This window comes from Anabrus simplex, chromosome 14 (assembly GCF_040414725.1).
Source record: "Anabrus simplex isolate iqAnaSimp1 chromosome 14, ASM4041472v1, whole genome shotgun sequence".
NCBI classification, from domain to species: Eukaryota; Metazoa; Arthropoda; class Insecta; order Orthoptera; family Tettigoniidae; genus Anabrus; species Anabrus simplex.
Window position 1 is genome coordinate 42,436,911 of NC_090278.1, and position 20,953 is coordinate 42,457,863.

At 38.2% G+C, this 20,953-nt stretch overlaps 1 protein-coding gene across 4 annotated transcripts in view; it reads right to left on the reverse strand.

Annotated features, from left to right (window-relative positions):
* The window catches only part of hyd (E3 ubiquitin-protein ligase hyd), a 544,651-nt gene that overhangs the window by 58,077 nt on the left and 465,621 nt on the right, over positions 1-20,953 (reverse strand). For 2 of the 4 annotated variants that reach the window (XM_067158035.2, XM_067158036.2), the window contains exon 39: positions 17,564-17,783. In XM_067158035.2, coding sequence (XP_067014136.2) covers positions 17,564-17,783 — 220 coding nt within the window. Of the gene's footprint in view, positions 1-17,563; positions 17,787-20,953 lie in introns of all 4 variants that reach the window. The other 2 variants (XM_067158034.2, XM_067158033.2) reach the window with 1 other exon arrangement.

Genomic DNA, 20,953 nt, shown 5'->3' on the forward strand with positions numbered 1-20,953 from the left:
CAAGATCCATAACTTCACGTCATTTTCTGAAATGGGATGGCAGGATCTGTTCACTTTGAGGCAAAATCCATGTGTTTCAGTCCTTACCCCATCAGTGCTCCAGATATGACGTTCCAATATTCAAGAGTTGAGCCGTGAGGATTTCCTTGGGCTGGACTATCTGAGAGATATCAATTAATACACTTGTTGAGAGACCAGGGTAGCACCAATTAGGCTCTTACACTTGAGTGCCAACAGCTAAGAAGTTAAAAAGATCAGGCAAAAAAACACAAACCCCTTAACTACCTAGTTAAAAAAATTCCACCCTTCCACCACTTGAATTATCTTTGATTATTCTCACATTAAAAGAACACTTATCTATTTAAATATGGTACATGTTTAATTTCTTTTGAAAACATCTTCAGCCATGTTCACAGTTCAAGATTAAAATACACACAAAGTACAGGTTTCATACATGCACACAATTAACAAAACATTGTTAAGAACATCTTGTCCTAAATGTGGAAAAGGCTTAAAACACCAGGAGTCTTTGAGCATGTGACATATCTTGTTCGTAAAGGTACATTAAACATGAATGCACTTGATCTTTTGCACCTTAAAATTTATCTTAATAACCTTCTGAAGAATGGAGAATTACAACTAAATACAATTAATAAGGAAAACAGCATTCAGCAGGTCACTTGCTGCAAGTGGAAAGGGAAAATTTTATAATTAGGACAAAATGGACCAATTTTAATCTTTAACTATGAACACGGCTGAAGGCATTTTCAAAAGAAAATGAAACTTGACCCGTTTAGATCAAATGCCCGAGACTTTTCAACTGTAACAGTACCACGTAGGTTCAAAAATTGGTTTCATCAGGATGAGAAAATTAGAATAAAATCGTACCTAAACTTTCTAAGTTACAAAGCAGGGTCCAAACTTCCAAGAATGCATACGAAGAGAGTACTATGTTGTTTTACACTTTATTTTTCTCCACCCATTACACATCAGTTACGTCCACCTTCTCAACATGAGAAAATATTCTGGTTGGATATGTACTGGTGTTACTAGTGGCTTAGCAGGTGTTAAGTTGTCAGGATCAATCTCCTTGTAAATGTATGTACTTTTGCCATCGATGTGTCAGTCTCTCCAGACCTTCCTGAAACCATTCTTTCGGAGTGCTGCGTACCAAGCCTCAACAGCTGTGTCCAGTTCTGCAAAATCCGCAAAACGGTGACCACGCAGAGGTTTCTTCATGTTCCCGAATAGGTGATAATCATTCGGTGCCAAGTCGGGAGAGTATGGTGGGTGTGGCAGCACTGTGAATCCCATTTGATCAATGGCAGCGGTGGTCTCTTGGCTAGTGTGGGGCAGGGCATTGTCATGCTGCAGAAGCACACCTTTAGCCCATTTTCCTGGCTGCTTAGTTTGAATGGCACGACATAAGCGCTTAAGGGTTGCTACATATGCTGCACTGTTAATCATGGCCCCAAATTCCAACCAGTTAATGAAGATGATGTCATTTGTACCCCAGAACACTGTCGCCATTCGTTTGCCAACTGATGGCACTGTTCGACATTTCTTTGGCTTCCATTGCATCGATTGTTGTTTCGTTTGTGGCTCATAGTCAAGCCTAGCCATGAAGTCTGCTGGATCTTGATCATCGCAGTGCAAAAGTTCTCTGCACACGTCCACACGCCTCTGCTTTTCGTCTGCAGACAAGAGTCCAGGCACACACGTGGATGTGCATGATCCGCTGCAGGGTGTTTCCGCTAATTCCCGTGGCTGCCTCCATTTCCGTAAATGTGATGCATTTGATTCCTTGGATGGCCTGTTCGACCTGGGCAATGCTGGCTGGTGTTGACACTGTCACATTCCTTCCAGAAAGGGTTCACTTGTCCATCGATGTGCGCCCGGTTTTCCAACCTTCCACCCAGTTGTAAACCGTTTTCCGTAACGGCGAATTTTCTCCACAGACTTCAACCAAGCGTGGATAAATTTTTGCAGTGGTTACACCTTCTTTCCATAAGAACCAAGTCGTATAGCGCTGTCCCTGACGGTTGCTTTCCATGTTGTCTGCTCTTACGCTGACAGTGTTATGAAATGGCTATGATGAGAACATTCATTGGCCCCTGTGCATGTACTGCTACCAAACGGTGGAACAAGAGATTAGTTACACGTCACCACCTTCAAAAGTGAAATGTGAAGCATACCCAGACGTCTAAAAAATAAAGTGTAAAACAATATAGTACATCCCTCGCATATTTAGATTGGTACCTATGATGTTTATTTTCAATGTAATATTTAATAAAATGTAAATATTCAAGCATTTAACATAAAGACTAGGAAAATAAATTTCTAATTTTTCTATCTATTTAAGCAGTTCCTTTTATCGCTTTGTTGATGCAACGTCAGGTGGTCTACTACTGCTCGGTCGACTTGACTCGATTTAAATATTGCACTCTCAATGCTGCCATCAAACAAAATAGATTGATTTGAAACATGCTTGTATACAGCTACGATCTGTTGGCTACATTTTCAGCTACTTTCTCTGGTTATATTCAAGTGATGGTGGAATAAATACATGTGTTCCTGTTACCCAGACAAACACACTGCTGTGCATCATGCCATCCATATGCAACCATAATAATCGTACCAAGGAAATTCATTTGTTTAATGTCAAGTTTTATTTGTGATGTGGTTATTGACAGTGGTGAAAGTAATGAAGGAGATGTTGCTATTGATGCTTTCACGGCCCGTACTTATAGACATGATACTGTATAGGCTTTTGGGCTTATGGCGTGTCAAGAAAATAAGGTGAAATTCTTTACGTTTCACAAAGAACTGTGCTCTGCGTCATCAGAAGAAAGTCTAGACTGTCCACGAGAAAGGCTTCTTTTGTTTAAGAAGCCTCGACTGTCCACAAGAAAGTCTTCTTTTGTTTGTCCAACGGCGAGTTTGTGCCAAAGCTACAAGACTTTCCAGAGCCAAATCACGTACACTGAATATTAATCTGATTCCAGAATCCCCAGAACTAGAGAATTTTGAATTTCTTGTGGAAAAGAATTCCAAAGAATGTCACAGGCAATCTAGCTTTTTTAAATGTAAGGTTTCCCTGGTTGTAAAACATGATATTTTCTAGTTTTCTTCCTAGTTATATTCCATGCATCTCCATGCTAATTGTTGAATTATAATGTTGAAATTTACTCATGGTAAATATTATTACATTATCACAGAGTAAAAAAAAAAAAAAAAAAAAAAAAAAATTTGCTTGAATATTTATTGTGCGATGATGCCAAACTTTGGCAGTACCGGTCCTTCATAACGAGTGAATTGAAATTTCATATAAACGCTTAAAGGGTACATCCTAAGTCACGTTAATTATCGCACCGGTATATGTGGACTCCAACGTAATAACATGATTTAGAGATACATTTTCAGCTACTTTTTCTATTTACATTCAAGTGGTGGAATAAATACATGTATTCCCATTACCTTGACATAAACACACTGCTGTGCATCATGCCACGAAATTAAACATTCTGGGTCTTATACCGGAAATTGTATTTCTGAACTAAGTAAGTTTTTCTGCGTCCACTAATCATAAGGCGAATAACTGCCAAGGAAAAAATCATGTCTGTATGTAAGAAGCAGCTAACTTCCCAGCTGGTACACATTTGTTGCCAAGTGGCGGTATAAAAGATCCCGATTGTCAATTATGCTTGATGAATGTTGAAAATTCTATTCAATTCCACTCCATTAGTCAAAATCCCTTGGCAGAGAATCCTGTTTGTTTTGTTTTGATTCAATTCCACTCATGACGAACACCATTTCTGTCTCCCATTTAAACACAGGATAAAAACCAACCAGCTTAACTCCTCAGCGTCACAGCCATATAAAGAGATTCCTACCCCGCGGCCGGATGAGATTTCAACTACGCACGACTGAAATACATACACTGATTCACTTAAAGCGTTACTACAAGTAGTAGAGTAGCCCGATATTCACGAAATTTGAAATTCCTTATGATACAACTATGTACATGCAGATAATTATATAATTGTTTCACATTACCTTAATAATATACTGTAGTTTCGTGTGATAAGAGTTCGAGACCTACGTCACACTCCTGGCAGCAGTACCCCGACGTCTTGTTTCTGCCGTGTTTTGAACACACGATACGTCTCTGAGGTTTGGATTTTTCATGGTGCTAATAGCCTGATAAAATGTCTTCCCTGCAATCTTGGAACTGTATTATCTGATGCACGCCGGCCTTGAATATTTCGTTCTCCGCCCGAGTGAGTGTATTTCGTAAACAAACCTTTCACCAGCTGAACGCGATAAGATAACTGTTCAATGTTTGTCCATCTGACTTGTCTGAATATTATTAGAGAATTCAGGAATCCGAATTCACTGTTGAAAACTTCCCTTTGACCTGTATAATTATCCATAGCCTCCCGCACAAAATTTCCAAGTACTGGTTCCTCCCCATCCTTTACCACATCATCTATTTCATTATCACTGCTCCTCATACTGTCACTACTACTTCCGAATAAACTCTCATCTGAATTATACAATATTTCTGTCAGTCAACTGGAGCTAGCCATTGAGCATGGCGCGTCATACGGACTGATGAAGCTGCAGCGATACCGAAGGCAGCAGAATGAAACCTAATCGATACATATTTCAGATGAAAGGTCGGGACATCATCTTTCAAACAAGATTTTTACCATGCACAACGGGTTCTCGTATGACAGAAAGCAGCACTAACTGAGGCCTTCATAGACCGCTCATGGAGAGTTACGAAAATATTACAAGGCGATAAATAAAGACAAATATAATAAATAAACTGCACTCTCAATGCACAAATAGGTCAAAGAACATCACGTGTAAAGACAAATTCTCAGATCATAATTTCTTCATTTTATTCTGTGGGAAAGAATGAAGCGAGAGAGAGAGAGAGAGAGAGAGAGAGAGATATCAGTGCTCAGACTTACTCGACAAATATTTATCCTTGCAAAAACAACTACAATTTAACGATCTTCAATTCTTACCCTACAACACTGATAAACCCCAAAATTACTTCTCAGAAACAAAACAAATTGTATACCCATAACTCAAAAACTCTTCGCCCTATAGCCATAAATACGGAACCATGTATAGGTCTATACCACATAGAGGTCGGCGGCTACGGAGGAAAAGAGGGTCTATACCACGTTATAGAGGTCGGCGCTGAGGGGTTAAAAGATTGTTAAAAAAAAAAAAAGCATGAAGCTGAACTTTTTAAACACATATTAAAATTCATCATTCAAAATATGGTGTAATTAACAAAATATTAATTAAAAATGAAACAATTTTAAAAATACAGTACTTTAGTATTCCGCTGTCAGTTCTGTCTCAAAAGTTACATGCTTAATTATAGACAAAAATGAATTTATTAGAAAATTCGTGGTTTTCAATGTAAATTCAAGGTTTATTTTTTTACAGGAGATTTTCAAGGTTTCAGGGTTTGTTGGCTACCTCGCAATGGATTTTAAAAATAAACAAGGCAGCTAAGGGTAAGCCAAAACATCCATCCATGGGGGTGCATGGCCTCAGTTGAGAATCCAGCAGTGAATAAGCTAATGGTTCACACAATTTTCATCACTGTTCCTCTGTTGTCTCTGGTGAATGATGTAGGTGAAAAGAAATTGAAGAAATACCACACATGGAGTGAAATTCTCAAAGCCGTCAATACACAATTTCATATAAGGAAGGTAACACAATAGGACTATTACCCATCAGTTACAAGAGACCATGCACTAAAGAACCACAATTACGGCCACTTTCTGCTTAATGTTTGAACTATGCGACTATTCAAGAGATACAGAACTGAATGGTTATTCCTAAAGCAAAATTATTTAAAAAACATGGCATGAAGCTGAACTTTTTAAACACAAATTAAAATTCATCATTCAAAACACAGTATAATTAACAAAATATTAATTAAACATGAAGACCTAATTTAATAATAAACAATTTTTAAAATGTACTTTAGCATTCCACTGTCGGTTCTATCTCATTCGATATTTTTACCCATGTTATCAATCAAAACATTTCATAACAGTGGTCACTTTGTTATCTAGTTCCATTCAGAGGTGATCAAGCTGCTGCAGCCAATTCAGAAGGGTTAATTATGTTATTTAATAGTGGCAGGGTTCTCTTAAAAAAAGTACAAATGGGTGACAGAAGTTGCACTGATAAATGAACATCAAGAGTTTCAGTTTGTCCAGAGCATCACAAAAGGCAGCAATCCATTCTTGTTAATACTGATAAAGTTAATGAAAAGCAAGGAGGTAGAATCAATTGAACAGGCCAGGACACGTGGCCAAAATCAGCTTGGCACATTTACTTTGAAAGGAAGCTAGTAAAGTAAGCATGCATGTAGTTTTAGATGAATGTCAATACAGTGGAACCTCGATTCTCCGTTTTTGGAGGGACCACCGAAAAAAAAAAAACGCACTACACGGGAAAACTGAAAATCCGGGAATGAATGAACCATGAACAATTTCGCTAAATATCACAAAAAGGAAATATGTATACCTAAAATCTTACAAACACCCCTAAACCAAACCAAACTACAGCTCCAATGGGCCCTCCGCCTACCAAGCGATCGCTGCTCGGTCCGAAGGTCTGCAGATTACGAGGTAACGCATGGTCAGTGTGACGAATCCTCTCGGGCGTTATTCCTGGTTCTCTAGACAGGGGTCGCCATCTTACCATTAAATAGCGCCTCAATTAAAGGTAATTGTAGAATGAGTGAACCTGGAACCAGCCCTCATATCCAGGTAAAAATGCCTGACCTGGCCGGGAATCGAACATGGGTCCTTCAGGCGAGAGGCAGGCAAGTTCGACCGCGAGGCCAGTACGAGACTTAAAAATCTCGAAACTTTGCATTCAGTTTTCCTGAGCAAACTTCGTCAGTTTCCTCTGAAAACTTCTTTCAGTTCAGCAACTTTGATCGGTCAATCTGTTCGAAAAACCTAATAACATCAAGCCAAACAACAATAGACCACAAGTATTTCTTAATTCTCTAATCTAATAAAATAAAGCACATTCGATACAAAAGCACCCAACATGATGGCGAAATCCCTTTTTCTTTAAATCTTTCATTGTAATTTGGTCACCGGTATACTGTTCGTAGTCAGTTGATGGAAATCTTTTAGTGTGCAAATTAGGCCTACATCGACTTTTAAAGGTTATGTTGAACTCTAGAATATTGTTTCGAATGTAAGTATCAATTCTCAAGTTTTTGAATGCATTATATTCAATTATGTCCGCTATTAATCACGATCAAATTGGAAAGAGAAAAAATATCATCAAAACTTCCGAATTTACAGTTATTCGTGATCTTGAGTCAGTCGGAAAGCACGCTCGCTGTCCAAGTTGGTACAAGTGTGAAATGATGCAAGTTCTTACATGTAAAGTGTGCAAATAAAATCGACTGCGGTTTTAACATTTTAACACAATGTGAAATTCCCATTTACATTAGGACCAAAACTGTAATAGGCAATCCCAAAACCTCCCATGGCTTTATGTATAAAAGGTGCAATATCTGTTCTGGTCTCGATAACATAATCGTATACGATAATATTAAAATGAGTACTAAATTTGTGTTACTTAAGAAGGAGCAGTTTAGATTTCTGCCTGAAAGCTAAGCGACTATACAGTGCCCTGAGGGAAGTGCCGAAAACTTGTTCAGCGATACACTCGGAAAAAGAAAAAAAAGTAAACATCAAACCCTGGACATAATGTAGACGTTTTGCAAGCACGAACATTTGTTGAAACTCAATAATCCGTCTTCAAGTAGAGCTGTCGAAATTCGCTCTGTCTGCTTCTAACTGTTGTGGACACACTCTGCTTTATGATTTCGATTCTCTAAACAATACCACCCGAAAGCGATGCTAAGATGGTCCCTTACGCAAGTTCACCGCCGATCGCTTTTCCGCTTCCTCAAATGACTACAATAACGGGACGTTAACACCAAGGTCCGCAAGTATGCCGTAGCCGTCCTTTCGTGAGATACAATTTCTTGCAAAAAAAAAAAAAAAAAAAAAAAAAAAAACGCGTGATCGAGGAATTAGCGTTGATAGGACTGAAATTTCTGGAGAGTTGATACGGGAAATCGTTTTTTCAAGGAACGGATAATGAGGGATTTTTACAACGTGATTTAATTAGGATGCTCGCGGGACCACGTAATTTGAACGGATAATACGGTAAAGCGTAGTTGCCGGGAACGTATAATCGAGGTTTTACTGTATTGTGATCACTAGAGCCCGGATTTCCATGCAAATGCAGGTTCCTAAATAAGCTGGTTACATTTTTCAAACTTTGTAATTATTCGTTGTATGAATAATCAGTTCCAAACAACCATACTTTTTCCGTGCATGTTTGCATGTTTTAGACTTTTTTTGGGAGAAATTAATGCATACTTTGAAAATTTTGGATTTAATAGCGAATAATTTGACATTTATATTGGATTATATGACTTTTCTTCTGACTTTGACGCATATATTAACATGCATGATAGTGCCTTTTTTGAGCATTGGTTTGCAGAATTTAGGACCGTAAATCAACATTGTTGGTCTATTGAGAGAAAAAGAAAATGTATTCCTGGTATACTACCTACTTGACAACCAAAGTTAGAGATGCATAGAGGTCCTATAATCAAGTTAGCTAAACACTTTCTTATATTTTTGCTTGAGTAAACATTGACATAAGCGGGAAGACTTTACGTCGACTGCTCCAATCTTTAGAAATAAGGTGTCCCAGCAAAAGCTGAACCCTACATTTTGCATTACTAAATTCTTTTTCTCTTTCTTTTTTATCTTTCCTGTCTATGTTAGACAAAGAAATCAAAACTTGAATCACATTACTTCAACAGCAGCTTACAAACCTTAGTTTTGTACTGAATCCTGTTTTGTTTTCCTGGAATTTCCTACCCCAAACTCTCACCGGTCACACATTTGAGGCCAAAATAATTGAGAAAATTGGAAAGCAGCATGCTTACACGCTTCAAATTGTAATTTAGTGTTGAACTGTGCTGAGAAGTGTTTATGTCATGCCATTTGTTAAAATTCTACGAAGAGACCTCGTGTCTAAATGGACTGAGGAAAGGAATTTCTTAGTTAATTTTTGAAAAGAGATAACTTCAGATATACTTCGTCCTAAAGTATGAACCTGTCATTTCTTGTGATGTAGAAAGATCATTTCCTATGTTCAGGAATGTTCTGTCGGATAAACGAATGAACTTAAATGAAGAAAATGTGGAGAAATTAGTTGTTATACAATGATTCAAAAGGAAGTGAAAATATAACCATGTTGAAGTGAATTTTGATAGTGCATATTTTCCAGTTTTTTTTTTGCATGTTCCGTCATTTGATAGTGCATGAATGCGTGCATATTTTGAGATTTGATAGTGCATGGAAATCCGGGCCCTAATGATCACAGTCTCGGGATGTGGAATATAAACCACAGGAATGAGACATTTCAATAAAAACTCCCACGTTGACAGGTTAGGATTCGAAACTCGGCCTCCAAGGTGAGAAGTCTATACTTCACGAACAGATCTGAACAGACATTTTGTATGGAAGAATCAGTGTTGTAATTTGTCTACCCAGCACATGCTGTAATCTTCTTAATAAGATAGAGTCTAATAACACACATCCACTTAATCCTGCATCAGACGTGTCTCCTCTCACGTCCCTGTATATATCATTTATAAAGTCTTGAACATATACGTTTCAGAAATGCCTGGAAGAAAAGTTACTTTTTCGTTACTTGATCTTGCTAGGGTAATTAATTAGCAAGATGATTATTATTATTTTTGCCAGTCTAACAATGCACTAACACACAGAAAGATTTTGGTGACAAGGATAGGAAAGGCTTAGGATTTGCCTTGCGAGAAAATGGGAAATCATGGAAAACAATTTTCAGGGCTGCCGACAGTGAGATTGGAGCCCATCCTATGCTGAATGCGAGCTGACAGCAACGCAACGTGTACTGCAGGGACAACTTGCTTGGTATTCTTGTAGGTATACCAGCCTTTACTTGGTGGTTTTACGAATTACTGGTTCCATTACGGTGTTCTTTAAGCCTACACCCTTTAACTTAACAAAACTGTGACCGCCGTTTTGTTACCCCCTTCTCTTTCACACTTGCATCCTTCGTTCTGGAAACTTTTGCTTGTCAATTTCATGTTTTTCTTGGTGTATTGTCATTAAAAAAAGCTGAAAGAAAAACACTTTCTTCATCAAATTAACCCCTTAACTGGGTACTGAATTCTCTACATGCGTAACCTGCTGTGGGTACTTTTTCCCCACTTTGTGATATTTAAATATTTCCTTCATAAATGTGTACACAATTAGTTTAATCTAATACGATAGTAATTATTATTCTTCAATAATGTGATACTAACATTATGTACATTATTTACATTGTTATGAATCCAAATGTGTTACTAACATTATTTACATTGTGCTGAATCAGGATGATTATAGGTTTTGTAGATTGTTATCTGTGTGAAACAAGGTGGAAATAAGATGTTACACACAAAGCCTTTTCACAGTCAGGACACCAGTATGATGTTTCCTTCCTCTTCCCTTGGGACCAACACACAATACACCTTTGGAGAGGTAGCCGAACTACTTTACGTTTGGAAGCCATGCTTCGCGACATAAATGGCTGCGCGGGAACTTCGTGCAAGGTGCCAAAACAAATGCATTTCACGAAGCTGTGACACTCTAAAAAACAATACACAGCGTGATCCCGTGGAAAACATATCAACTAATGCGACAGATTCCATGGACATGCCATATGCCTTCACCGTCAAGATACATACGCGATAAATTTTATGATCGACTAATGCCGTCATACCCACTGTTGAAGCCCAGCGCGAAAACGTCTAAAGACGTCATACCCACTTAAGGGGTTAATTAGAAATAAACAGCCATAATGAAAATACACTTTCTTAACCAACAGAAACAAGAACTCGCCAATTCATTAGGCGTCGCATCAACATTCTGTACAATAATAAAGAACGTGATTCAATACAATAATAAAGAACGTGATTCAATCAACACAATCACGTAGTCTATAGGATGCCTGCGGATTAAAGTAAAATGCAGTTAACACGAGGATTTGGAGAAGATGACTCTGTAAGTCCTGGAGCTTAACAATACTTTGTATACAGTGGAACCTCGATTCTTGTTTCTGGAGGGACCACAGAAAAAAAACTTAAACCATGGGAAAATGGCAAATTCGGAAACGAACGGAAACCATCAACAATTTGGCTACACGTCACAAAAATGAAATATGTATAAATATTATCTTACAAAACTCTTAAACCAAACTACAACCGCTTCGTCTACCATGTGATCACTGCTCAGCCCGAAGGCCTGCAGATTACGAGGTGACTAATCCTCTTGGGCGTTATTCCTAGCTCTCTAGACCAAACTTGCCATTAGATAGCTCCTGGTTAAACCGCACAGCTGGCTTCAAACAATAATTACCGGTATGCGATTTAAAAATCTCTATACTTTACATTCAGTTTTATTGCGGAAAACTTCTTTCAGTTCAGCAACTTTGATCAGCCAAACTCTTTGAAAAATCTAATTACAGTATGCCAAGCCAAACAACAATCGACCCCAAGTAGTTTTAATTTCTCTGATCTAATAAAATGAAACACATTAGATACAAAACTGCTCAACATGACAGCAAAATCCCTTTTTAAAAATCTTCCACTGTAATTTGGTCACCGGTATACTGTTCATAGTCTTTTTCTGGAAATATTGTACCGCATAAATTAGGCCTACATTGACTTTCAAAGGTTATGTTGAACTTGAGAATGGGGTTTCGATGGTAAGTATTGATTCTCAAAACTTCTCTAATGCATTATATTCAATTATGCTCATCACTAATCACAATCAAATTGGAAAGAGGAAAAAAAAGCTTTCAGAAATTATGGTTATTCATAACCTTAAACTTGGCTGGAAAGCTAGCTTGCTGCACAAGTCAGTACTAGTGGAAATAATACAGACTTTTTAAGTGCAACATTGCGCAAATAAAAAACTGCGGTTTTTATGACATAACACAAAAACGTAGAATTCCCCGTCTTATATTAAGACCAGTAATAGGCAATTCCAAGACCTACCATGCCTTTATGTATGAAAGGTGCAACATCTGTTCTGGTCTATATAACATAATCATATTATAATAAAACATTTATATTCAGAAAGAGCAGTTTTGACTCCTGTCTGAAAGCCCAGTGACTATACAATGCCGTGAGGGAAGTGTTTAAACAAAAGAAAAGAAAAAAAAGTCCAGCGACACACACACGCGCGCGAACCCTGGACATAATGTGGACGTTTTACAAGTATGAACATTTGACGAAATTACACGTGATAAAAATCATTCTTGGATCCGTATGGAAAGTACTTGTCTATACTAATATAGGGTGTTTCGAAAGAATACATGTATTACAAAATATTATTTTGTCCAAACTATCGTTCGCTGTGCCTCGGCTTGGCTATTGGAGATTCCAATACATAGTCTAGTTTATATTAATAGCCGCTAGATGTCAGTTGTCTTCTGTTTTGCTTGGTAACCGTAATATGTTTAAAATGGCTATTCCGCAGCAGAAATAATTGTGTGTTCTTGAGTTTGCGAAGTGCAATTCCGTGATTACAGCTCAAAGACATTTCAGGTTGACGTATCAAATTGATCCTCCGAATGGGTGTAAAATTCACAGATGGTATCGACAGTTTGTAAATACATGAAGTGTATGTAAAGGAAAGAGTCCTGGCTGCCCTCGTGTTCCTGAAGAAAATGTTGCACGAATTCAAACTGCTTTCCAGCGTAGTCCTTCAAAATCAACTCCTCGTGCCAGTCGGGAGTTACAACTGCCTACAACAACAATTTGGCGTGTTTTAAAACATCGGCTGGTTATGAAGCCGTATAAGTTACAGCTGTTACAATCTCTGCGTCCTGATGACAAACGCAAACGAGTGGCATTTTGTAACAAGATTCTTGATGCTATTGACAATGATAACACTTTCGCACAATGCATCGTGTTCCGTGATGAAGCGACTTTCCATGTTACTGGTCAGGTGAACAACCACAATGTTTGAATCTGGGGCCTACAGAACCCACATGCAGTCATTGAACGTGTATGAGATCCGCCCAAAGTCAATGTGTTTTGTGCGATATCCCGATCATCTGTTTACGGTCCATTCTTCTTTGATTAAACACAGTTAGCGGTCAGCATTATTTTGCTATGTTACAAAACTGGTTGTTTCCGAGGCTGCACGAAGACTCGCCAAGTGCGTGAATATCTAAATGAAACTCTACCGAACCGTTGGATTGGTCGTCAAGGAGCTGGCGACTTAGCATGTCTCAGCTGGGTTCCACGGTCACCGGATTTGACACCCTGCGACATCTTCCTGTGGGATTTCGTTAAAGACAACGAATATGTACCACCACTCCCACAGAACCTGGTAGAGTTGAAGAACCGGATCCGTACTGCCATAACATCAGTGATGGACATGCTTGTCCGAGTATGGGAGGAATTTCAGTATTGATGTGATATTGTTCATGTCGTTGATGGAGGACATATTGAACACATGTAATCTAAACTTGACAGGTTCGTAAATGTGTGTGTTAAGTTTCATATTCTTATGTCTTACAGTTTAATAAATACAGTATATGCATTCGAAATAAGTATATTCTTTTTGAAACATCCTGTATATTAAGAGGTAAAGTTAGTTTGTATGTAATGGCTAACCGTAGGAACTACTGAACCGATTCTAACAATTCTTTCACTAATAGAAAGATACATTATGCTATAGGCTATATTTTATTTTCAAAACAATTCGAGGGGGGGGGGGGGGATGGGGCGGCGAAGTGGGGAGATATAAAAATACTAGGCTAATATAGGCGAAATATCAAATTTGTCGCACAAGGACGAGACAAAGCTCATGTTAAGCCCCTGACGCAAAGAACAAAACTTGGTTTAACCCTATGGGCCCGAAAACCAACCATTATTGAAATATTGGCACCACACTACCCCTGTTCTAGGAACCGGATAGAGAAATGAACTGCCATAACCATGGCAACATCAGCTCCAGTATGTTTACAGCAGCGAGGTTATCTACAACATATCACAAAAACCTAACATGTTACAGACATAAAATTTGGCATTTGGAATCTCCTTTAAAATAAAAGAACACAAATTTTTGTTTTCAGAAAATCCACTTAAGGGGTGAGGGTTGAAAAGAAGTGAGGAAGGACTTGAATTCTTAATATAAGGATACATATATTTCAGAAACAGAAGATGTTACAAACATTGAAATTGGTAGGCCGTACTTGGAATCTCTTTTAAAAATGCAAAAAATGCATTTTTTCTAGAAAATCCACTTAAGGGGGTGAATATTTTTTTAAAAGCGTGTGATATTTTAAAATGAGTATTATCTTCTCTTCTGCCGGTTTTCCCACACCTGTGGGGTCGCGGGTGTGAAATGTGTCGCACATGTGGATTTGACGCTGTTTTACAACTAGAGGCTCTTCCTGATGCCAACCCTACGAGTAGGAATGTAATTACTATTGCGTATTCCTGTTGTGGTTGGTAATGTGGTGTGTCGAGTGAATATGAAGAGGAGAGAGTTGGAATAAACACAAACAACCTGCCCTTAAGCCAGACGAATTAATCACACGCGATTAAAATATCCGACCCAGCCTGGAATCGAAACTGGAATTCTGTGAACTGAAGGCTTCAACGATGAACTCTCAGCCAAGGAGTGGGGCAGTTTTTAAAATTAGTATATCTACAGTATCTCTCATAAACTTAACATGTTACAGGCGTGAAAAATGGTACTTGTAATCTCCTTTAAAAATAAAGAAACCCCCTTTCTTTTGACTGTTTCTGACATGTAGAGTTCCATGTCGCATGTTCCAGATTTAGTTCTGCCAGTAGCTTGGTCATCTTAGCCCCAAAAGACAATGCCACAAACGTGGTTCACAAAGAGGTTCTGGCATAAATGAAATGCAAATTTTTGGGCGAGTTTTTATACTTTAGGGATTTTCAGATAATGTCTTAGTGCAGTACTGAGGAACAATTAATTTTTATCAGCTTACGAAATCCTTGCAAGCGAAGCCGTGATGCTGAAGCTCGTTATTTTAAGGGGCCTAACATGAAGGTCATCGGCCCAAGCGAAGCCGTGGGTAACAGCTAGTATTAAATAAAACTAATATGTTTTTATTATTTACCCACCTATTCAATACAATAAAATCTTAAAAATTAGGACTTTGTCCTTATCAAATTGTCAACATAACAAATTATTAAATTAGACGGTACATGTTTCACCTCTCACTGTAGGCATCATCAGCTACAGTTTCACCTAAGGTATTTGATTTATTCTTTACGGTGAAGAGTGTAACTGAATTAATAGGCCTATGCAACTATAAGATCCACAGCGGATAAAATTTGAAGTACAGTAATCCCGGCCACAGAATGAGACAGAAAAATCCCATGTGTCAGACTATTCAGGTACGTCATTGGTTGATCTGAAACCAGCAAAAAGGCGAATCACAATATTCAAAGCTTGGGAGTCTCCTGGAGAAATGGAGGCCACATCATACATATTCAGGAAACGAGGTATGTACAAACAAGAGAAAAATTAATTTTGCATACAAAATCTAAACATTTCCAATAATAAAAAAGGTTCATTAAATTTTTGCAGAACCGCATATAACAAGTACGGTTTGATGTCGAACCGTACATAGAGGGTTGAAAACCGTAAATGTATGGTTCAAACCGTACGGTTGGCAACGCTGCTCCAGATGAAGCTGAGAAGCATAAACGAGCTCACTGAGCCAAGAAGAGCTGTATATAGGAAAATAGGGACTGATGGGGAGGGGGTCTTATCTATTCGAACATGGTAGTGTATGAAGATGTTAGGCCCCTTTAAACAACAAGCATCATCTATTTTTTTTTTTATTGCTAGTGGCTTTATGTCGCACCGGCACAGATAGGTGTTATGGCGACGATGGGATGGGAAAGGCCTAGGAGTTGGAAATAAGCGGCCATGGCCTTAAGGTACAGCCCCAGCATTTGCCTGGTGTGAAAATGGGAAACCACGGGGAAAAAAAACATCTTTAGGGCTGCCGACATTGGGATTCGAACCCACTATCTTCCGGATGCAAGCTCGCAGCCGCGCGCCCCTAACCGCTCGGCCAACTCTCCCGGTACGAACATCCTTGTCCTTTTGTGTTTTTATGTTTGTCCTTTCCATGTTAATATTTACATGACTTAGTCTAAACTGTTTCAGAGTTCAGTTCTTTTCATACCTAGCAGGTTTACAGTCTTGACAATCTTCCAGACTTTGTTGTTTGGCCATTTTTGGAGAAGAGTTTGTTTCAAGTTGTAAAGTGTTGAAGTGTTCAACAATGCAGAACTTCCTTCCTAGTAAACGAGGATGTGGTTTCATTCGTGAAACATCTCTATTTGAGATAAAAACCCATTGGAAAATTATTAATTTCTTTGACTCTTGAGAAGTTCCGTAGCTCGTTTCGACGAGAGACAGGGAGGAAATGATTAAAAGTACCTACCTTGGTCTGTTCATTACTAATTTTAATGCAACAGCTCTGGTAACCTTAAGGTGAAGTAATGAGGATCTTCGACTTATTCATCAGCCACTTCATAGATATTGGAAACTTAGCAGGGATGTTAAAAATGAAAATGACATTTTCACTTTCTTCCCCCTCATAAATTAGAAGAGATGAACAGCAGCAACATTTGCAAAAAAAGGATTGGGTACGACGTTTTTGAAGGAGGGCTTAAAAAAAGCTTTCTCCTGATCTTTCAGTGTACAATACCAAAAATGAGAATTCTGACCATTATCAGCTCACTTACAGGGATTTTTTTAAAAACAATGGGGAGAATTGGGATAATTGGAAGTAACTGATTGGAGGATAATAATCATCTGTTCAGGACTTTTATTTTTTTTTGTGAAGAAGTAACTTACCTCCTTAAAATTACTTGCCATACGGCAGCAATCTACAAGGAGAGTTATTTTGTAAAGCTAGGCAACTCCTTTTCTCTACAAGTTTCATTCTAAAACATTAAAAATTCAGGCTATAATAACAGCAATAGCAAGAGAAGCACTTCAATATGCTCAATTTATCTTGAACAGTTTCAGTGTGTGTAAACTGAACAACGGGCTAATTATTTACGGAATATGTTGCCATGCCAAGATCTAACTTTCATTCATTAGTCAAGGACAACATGACTAGAAGGCATTAGTGACTTCAGCATGCTTCATACAATGAATAAAATACACATTGAAAACATTTACAGATTTTATTTTCTTAGTCAACAATCTATACATTAGGTCACTTAGTTTTAATGAAAGACTCTGGTTAAAGCTGCAAGAAAACACAACATACATTACAAAAACAAGGCGGGTACCAACAACTGTTATTAACTTGAAGGTGGACAAACACTGTTCGGAAACACCAGGCAGCCACTTTTACTAAGAGAATTTCGTACCTTGGAAAGGGTCAAGTCACGCTGCTGAGCATTGCGTAACTTTTCCATCTCGCGTCTGAACCGAGCCTCTTTGACGGGGAAGCCTCCAAGCTCGGATACAACAGAGCCGGGTTCTAGACCTACATCCTCCATGAACACTCGCCCAAACAGGTCCAACGACAACCGCCAGCGACCCAATAGCAGGTCATGAGACACTGACTGCCCAATGGTAGGATGCGGTCTGCTGTAACAGAATAATACAAGTACTCATTTCAAATTTCAACATTATGAAAATAAACAAATCACAATGGATATTTCATTTTAGTGCTTGGAGACTGAACATCAACCAAAACTGGTTAGGACGTTTTTGTAGGGACCGAACAATTTAATGTCATAACGAGGGAATGTGCTAAAAAATTAAAAACAAAGAAACAAAACAATTATGCTGTTAAATTTAAGGTTAGGTTTGAATGTAAAAATAAATACGATGAAAAGGAAACAACCGTCTACAATTATAATGAGCGAAATAAAGAAATAATACATTTTAAGAACACCAACATAGTAAAACATCATGGAAAAACATTCTTAGAGATGCAAACTATACACGTTGATTATAATTATGTTTAAAGTTATCATAGGAATGTCGAACATCTGGACGATCTGCACACGTTTCATGTGTGGATTAGCATCCCCTTTCTCAATAAACCTTTTCATCATTTGTAAACTGTCTAGCTTTCTTCTTCTCCATAACTGAGTATCCTGCTGCAAACCACTATGCAGAAGTACAGTAGGCCTAATTTATGTATATTGTTACACAATTCACTAACGAACGTAAAAATAAGCACCAACATGTCACATGTGCTACTGATGCGCGATCTAAACGAACACGCCCACATCAAAGACTGGCTTGAGACTGACGCTAGGGCCATGAAATTAAGTTCTCTACTAAATCCTTACCCAGGCCAGTCGTTGCTAGCCCATCGTGGCCAGGGACGATAATTTAATTTTTTTTATGGTGGGAGTTACAACGTACTAAAGAGTGACAAAAACGTGCTATCCAGGTTTGTTTAGCATGTATTTAATAGGACATGGACTGGGACTTTGGAATAATGACGTAATAACTAGGGAAACACAGTTTCGAGTGTACTGAACTTATCATTACCCTTATCATACGGATCATTCATTATACATTTACATAATACTACACACATACATAAACAGAAAAAATGTTCCACAACCGAAGTCACACGACTGATTTGTCTTATGGACACCTTCTGCTGTACACAAAACTCTTAGACCAACAGGAAATCACCTTTAGGAGCATTCCTCTACTATGGGGTGTAGTGTCTCTGCAAAAACTCCCATATCTGCTTAAGATACATCATGAAACTCCGAAGAAGTGTATTTCAAATTCATCCTAACCATTAGATTTCCTTTCAGATTAGCCAATCTACTATAATTTCAGTTTTCTCATATATCCATACCTCATTCGGTAGCGCCCTAGTGTAGGCACTCCAGTATATAACACACAACTTCGCGAAGAAATATTTATATATATATATACTGTATATGAATTGTACCTTAAAATCCTTTTAGAAGAGAGATGTGTCATTACGAATGCCAGGGACCCACCCAGCCTGCCCAAAAAGGTATATTTACTTTTGTAACGCAATGAAAGTTTTCACGTGCTATCTACCATTAGCTGGCCAGCTACGAGCACGGCCATTGGCCAACATGACGTCATTCCCATAATTCCTAACTCGTTGTTTCCGCTACTAACCCTCGCAGAATAAAAACATAGCAAGAAACATGCCAAGAAAACTATGTAATTTAGTAAGTGTAACCTATTTTTCCAAATCCAGGCCAAGCTCTCTCATGAGAACACTCCCTTCGAGAGGCTCTTAACTATCGTCGTGATACATACTGCCCGCACGCCAAGAAAAAAGTAATTTAGTTCGCAAAGCCATAGCAATACTACAACATTCCGTTGGACATTTCCTTAACAGTTGGTAAAAGTTAGGAGATCGCTGGCAGATCGTAAAGGATGCTCCCATCAGCAATCCCGTGAACTAAAAATAAAAGAGCATCACCTGCCGCTGAGCCTCCGTATGCAGCGTAAGTAAAGAGTTGAGGGCCTACACTAGGGCTATGCCCTCATTCATCATTGAAAGCACACATCCAACCGTTGCACTTGTACCAAGAAAGAATAAAACAAATTCTGCAGCAAGAGAAGTATCATAATAGAGTATTTGCTTGAATGATATCGCTTATTTGATTCGACTTAGGCAAACGGTGACATCCCAGTATCCTGGCAGGACCTAACTTCGATTTAATGTAAACCTGCATTTAACGGAAGAAATTTCAAGTCCCGAAAACTATTCCATAAAAGTAATGTAATTTCATACTCGATTTAACATAATTCACATTACGGCAAAACCCGCGTAAGGAAATTTCAGAGTTCTCAAGTATTTATTTCTACTAGTTATGGGACATTAAGAACCTATGAAAAAGGCTTCATAAGCTTGCTAAGTATGATTCAAGGCAGAAGAGGGATTTAAGAGCACGGTTACTTGGTGCTAAAGTAAGATGTCAGGCTCACATACACATTCGACCAAGGGTGCTGTAGAAGAGAACCCCGTTTCAATGACAATATCGTTATGCCCTTCAGAAATTCCTGTATTGATCTGTGCAATATCGTTCAGTTACAATGAGAACCCTTTCACTGATTCATCCGTTATTACGAACAAATTTGGGCGCGTTAGTTTTTCTGGTATCAATATTCATACACTCAACTTCAGCGTTTAGTGATCAATCTTCTACCGTATCGATTCCTCGCTACATACATGAGCAAGCTCTCTCCAACATTTAAACGTGCTGTCGACTTAGATTAATAATGCCCTGCAACTCCGACTGGTCATTAACGAACATTGGGAGAAGGTTTCTTGTTAATAAGCGCACAAGTAAGTCTTCTGACAGCAGTTCTTAAGTTCTTAAAAATAAAGGCTGAAGTAAACAACTGCTTAATTTCAATACTAAGTACTGAAATAAAAGAACGTGACACTTGTTTTCAAGATATACCAGCGTGCATAACTTATTTCAGAGATAAGATTATATATTCTCACGATTGGTTAATTTTCAGAAAGACTGTTTCCATGTAAATTTATTGTGAAAAGGTTATTATTATAGGGAACTTTAAATAAATATGTTTTTGTAATATGTGTGTGGCAAACCTCGGTTAGGCGACTCCATTTGAAGTAAGTAAATGGAAACATTATGTCACAGAAGCCTCTGGAGTGACGCTATTACATCTTTTAAGAATGAAACTGCACAGGCTAGTTCACAGGCTATTGAAATTAGAAAATGCTGCAGTACCAAAACAGTTTTGCATTCACTGACAAAATCTGTTTTCAA